The sequence below is a fragment of the Pseudomyrmex gracilis genome, unplaced genomic scaffold (genome assembly GCF_002006095.1).
Source record: "Pseudomyrmex gracilis isolate BER0280 unplaced genomic scaffold, ASM200609v1 scaffold_2879, whole genome shotgun sequence".
NCBI lineage: Eukaryota > Metazoa > Arthropoda > Insecta > Hymenoptera > Formicidae > Pseudomyrmex > Pseudomyrmex gracilis.
Genome location: NW_018023463.1, coordinates 2568 through 6388, shown reverse-complemented (window position 1 = coordinate 6388; position 3821 = coordinate 2568). Strand labels below are relative to the sequence as shown.

The following is a 3821-nucleotide window of genomic DNA, read 5'->3' as shown; positions in this document are numbered from 1 at the left end:
CGCTCGTTGCTTTTCCATGATTCTGACTCCGACTTCTTCTGGTCGCACCAAGTCGAGTCGCGTACGCAAACTGCGGCCCAAGAACAACCGGGCAGGTGACTGTCCCGTTGTGGCGTGTGGGGCCTGACAATACTGACGCAGAAACTTATTTAGATTTTCTTGCAGCGACGCTGGTGTTGTTCCCATTGCGCTCAACGCGTTTTTCACTGTTTACACGTACCTCTCAGCTTGGCCATTCGTCGAAGGATGATACGGAGCTGTTCGCTTATGGTACTTTACTCCGCTTTGCTTGAGGAACTGACTGAACTCACCAGCTGTAAACTGAGTACCATTATCTGAAACAATGGTAACTGGTGACCCATATGTTGAGAACAATTCATCCAGGAGTTGAACNGTAGCCTGCGTAGTAGTAGACTTGGTAGGCTTAACCTCAAGCCACTTGCTGTAGGCGTCGACAATTACCAACAGCATCGAGCCCGCAACTGGTCCTGCATAGTCAACATGAACCCGTTCCCACGGGCTCTTTGGGTACTCCCAATGATGATCCAGAAACCGTGTTGGCGTATTAGCATGTTTCGCACACTCCCCACAGGACTTGACACTCTGTTCAATCGCTCTATCAATACCAGGCCAATAGACGAAGGAACGAGCAATGCCTTTCATCTTGACAATCCCGACATGTGCTGAATGGAGATCACACAGGATTGCCTGCTGTAACGACGGTGGAATCACCACCCGATGCTCGAACATCAAACAACCAGAGACCAATGTATAGTTCGCTTCTGGTGCCTTATATCCATAACGGCCCAAGTCGCAACCTTCCTCCAGTAGTCGAACTAACTTTCCCAACTCGACATCCTTCTTCGTCTTGCGTGCGACGTGAGTTGCTCGTACCGGCAACTGATTAACTTGACAAAGGACAAACGATGTGAGAACATCATCGATCGTTTCCGGCTGCTTCTCGATAGTTAGTGAGTGCACTGCACTGGTTGTGGGTAACAACGGTAAGCGCGAGCAGTAATCTGCATTAGTATGGGCTTTAGTTGGTCTAAACATGACATCGTAATTAAAGTGCGCAAGGTAATCTGCGTAATTTGCCATACGACTGATGCACAAAACCGGTAGAGATCTTGTTGGATGGAGGATTTGCACTAGAGGCTTGTGATCCGTAATGAGTGTGAAGTGGCGTGCATACAAGTAATGAAAGAACTTTTGTACCGCCCACACTATTGCCAACGCCTCCTTGTCAATCTGAGGGTAGCGCTGTTCAGTCGACGTCATTGTTCGACTTGCATAGGCAATAGGCCGTTCCAGACCATTGCTCAGTCGATGAGACAGGACTGCACCTAGGCCTGTTTTGCTTGCATCTGTTGCTAGTACAAGTGGTAGCTTTGGGTCGTAAGGCATAAGAACTTGTTCGGAAATAAGAGCCTCTCTGATATCGTGAAATGCCTTATTCGCTGCTGAAGACCACACAAGTGANTCCGTCCGTAACATGTCTCTCAAAGGTCGATCTTGCGTTGACAAATTTGGGATAAAAGAGCTGTAATAGGTAGCCTTACCCAAAAATAACTGCAATTCCTCACGGGTAGACGGCTTAGGCGCGTCTCTGACGGCTGCAATATGCTTATCTGATTTATGTATGCCGCTGGCGTCTATTTTATGTCCCAGGAACTCCACCGACGGTGCTGCAAACACGCACTTCTTCCGGTTCAGTTTAAGACCATGGGCTTTAATTCGTTCCAGTGTGGTGTCTAGAGCAGACAAGAGGTTTTCGAATCCTTCTGCAAATACGAGTATATCATCAAAGAAACTTAAAACATTGGGCAGATCTTGCAAAACGGTTTCCATACGGCGTTGCCAGATTGCAGGTATATTAGCCGCACCATAGACCGCACGTTTGGGTCGTATTAATCCATGTGTTGGTGTGTTTAATGTTAACGCTTGGCTGAACTCACTGTCTACAGGTAAATGCGTGTACGCATCTGTAATATCCAAGTGGCAGAAGAGAGTTGCGCCTCTCATTCGATGAAAAAAATGATCGGCTCGCGGAATAGAATGCTCATCCACGATCATATACGGATTCAGTGTCGGCTTATAATTGCCGGTGATTCGTAACCTGCCATTACTTTTGACTACTACGTGGGTAGTCGATGCCCACTCTGAATACTCAACCCGTTCGTAAAAACCTGATGCAATCTTAGCATCAATTTCCTTGGCGTAAGCATCTTGTAACGCAAGCGGTATTTCACGCGCTCTAGCAAAAACAAGTGATGCTCCTTGTTTCCAATGCACCTTGGCTGGCGGACCAACAAGCTTTCCCGGCACCTCACTGAAAACGTCCTCATAACGACAAAGTAGCTGGCTCAAGCGATTATGTTGGGCTGTCGACAATTGTGGCGCGGCAACGGACAACGCATGGACCCCAGTCGACTCCGAAAAGAGATCCTTAAAGTCTATTTCACTGGCAAAATGTGAAATCCACTCTCTTCCAAGAAGAGTATCAAATAGACCCTCGACCACGTACAGGTACAGTCTCCTGGTTGTCGAGCCGATTGTCGCGTTGACTAAAACACGCCCGATGCAACTAACAGCATGGCCTGTATAACTAGCAAAGCGTCGAGTGGTGGCCTGCAAAGTAAAATGCGGTTTAATTGAACGCAGAGTCTGTACACTGATTACGCTACACGGTGCTCCCGTATCAAGTTCCATATCTACAAGTCGGCCATCAATTTTCACACTTAGTACTCGTTTACGCATCGCATCGGCTGGCTCTTTCACCTGAACCGTATTAATTGACTGAAGAGTATCGACATGCTCTGCCGGTTGTGAGGATACTGCCACCTGATCTGTGGTTTCCGTTGATCTCCTGGCCCTGCACACCTTCGCAATGTGTCCTTTCTTTTGGCAACTGTGACACGTAGCATCACGGAATTTACACTGATCCCGTCTGTGTGGACCACCACACCCATTGCAGGGGGACTGACCCTTGTTTTGGCCCTTGCGTGTATTTGGGTGCGCGCCTTGACTTCCTCGACCGCGAGATAACGATCGGGTGCGAGGTTGTTTCCTACTGTGTTTCACTTTAACTGGAACTACGCTTAGCTTCTGAATACCACTGTTTGGTCCAGCCGGAGTCGTTTTAATGGTGTCCGCTGTGACCCGCGTTGCCTCAAGAGAATTCGCAATTTCATATGCTTCGGAAAACGCCACTGGACTTTTTGCGATGATCTCATCACACATCTTCTTGGATTTCAGCCCACACAAGAACTGCTCAATCAGCATTCGATCTAGGAAAGCGCCGTAATCGCAATAGACTGCACCCCGCCTAAGGCGAAGTACAAAACTAGCGACTGTCTCATCTTCGCTTTGTACGATGTGGCGAAACTTAATACTCTCTGCAAACTTGTTTCTTGCACGATCAAAATGCTTCACGAGCGCTGTTTGTATCTCGTCGTACGTGAAATTCTCAGGCGAGCGTGGACTAACTAAAAACTTTAGGGCGTTATTTAATTCAGCCCCCATATACACTCGAGCGTATGTCGCATGTAGATCAACAGGAATTTTACTTAACTGAAGAGCCCAATCGAAACGCTGAAAGTAATCGCAGACTGTTGTTCCGTCCGTCGAGTGATATTCCGGTACCGTGAAAGTCGGTGTTTTAAACGACGCTGCTAGGGGTAACCCTGATGAACTCACTGTTTCGGCGCCCGAAGAAGCGGCTATGTTCGCCGTAGACGCCTGAATCGCGTTGGCGAGAAGACTCGAGAGCGCTTGCACCAATTCGGGTGAGACGTCCGTCATGGCGTTAAGAGTCTACT

At 48.1% G+C, this 3821-nt stretch overlaps 1 protein-coding gene across 1 annotated transcript; it reads right to left on the bottom strand.

Moving 5' to 3' along the window:
- Window positions 1-210: 210 nt before the first annotated feature.
- Window positions 211-3804, bottom strand: LOC109863008 (uncharacterized protein K02A2.6-like). The gene has a single exon (XM_020443184.1). It carries the CDS (start codon window positions 3802-3804, stop codon window positions 211-213), a length of 3594 nt encoding a protein of 1197 aa, XP_020298773.1.
- Window positions 3805-3821: the final 17 nt, after the last annotated feature.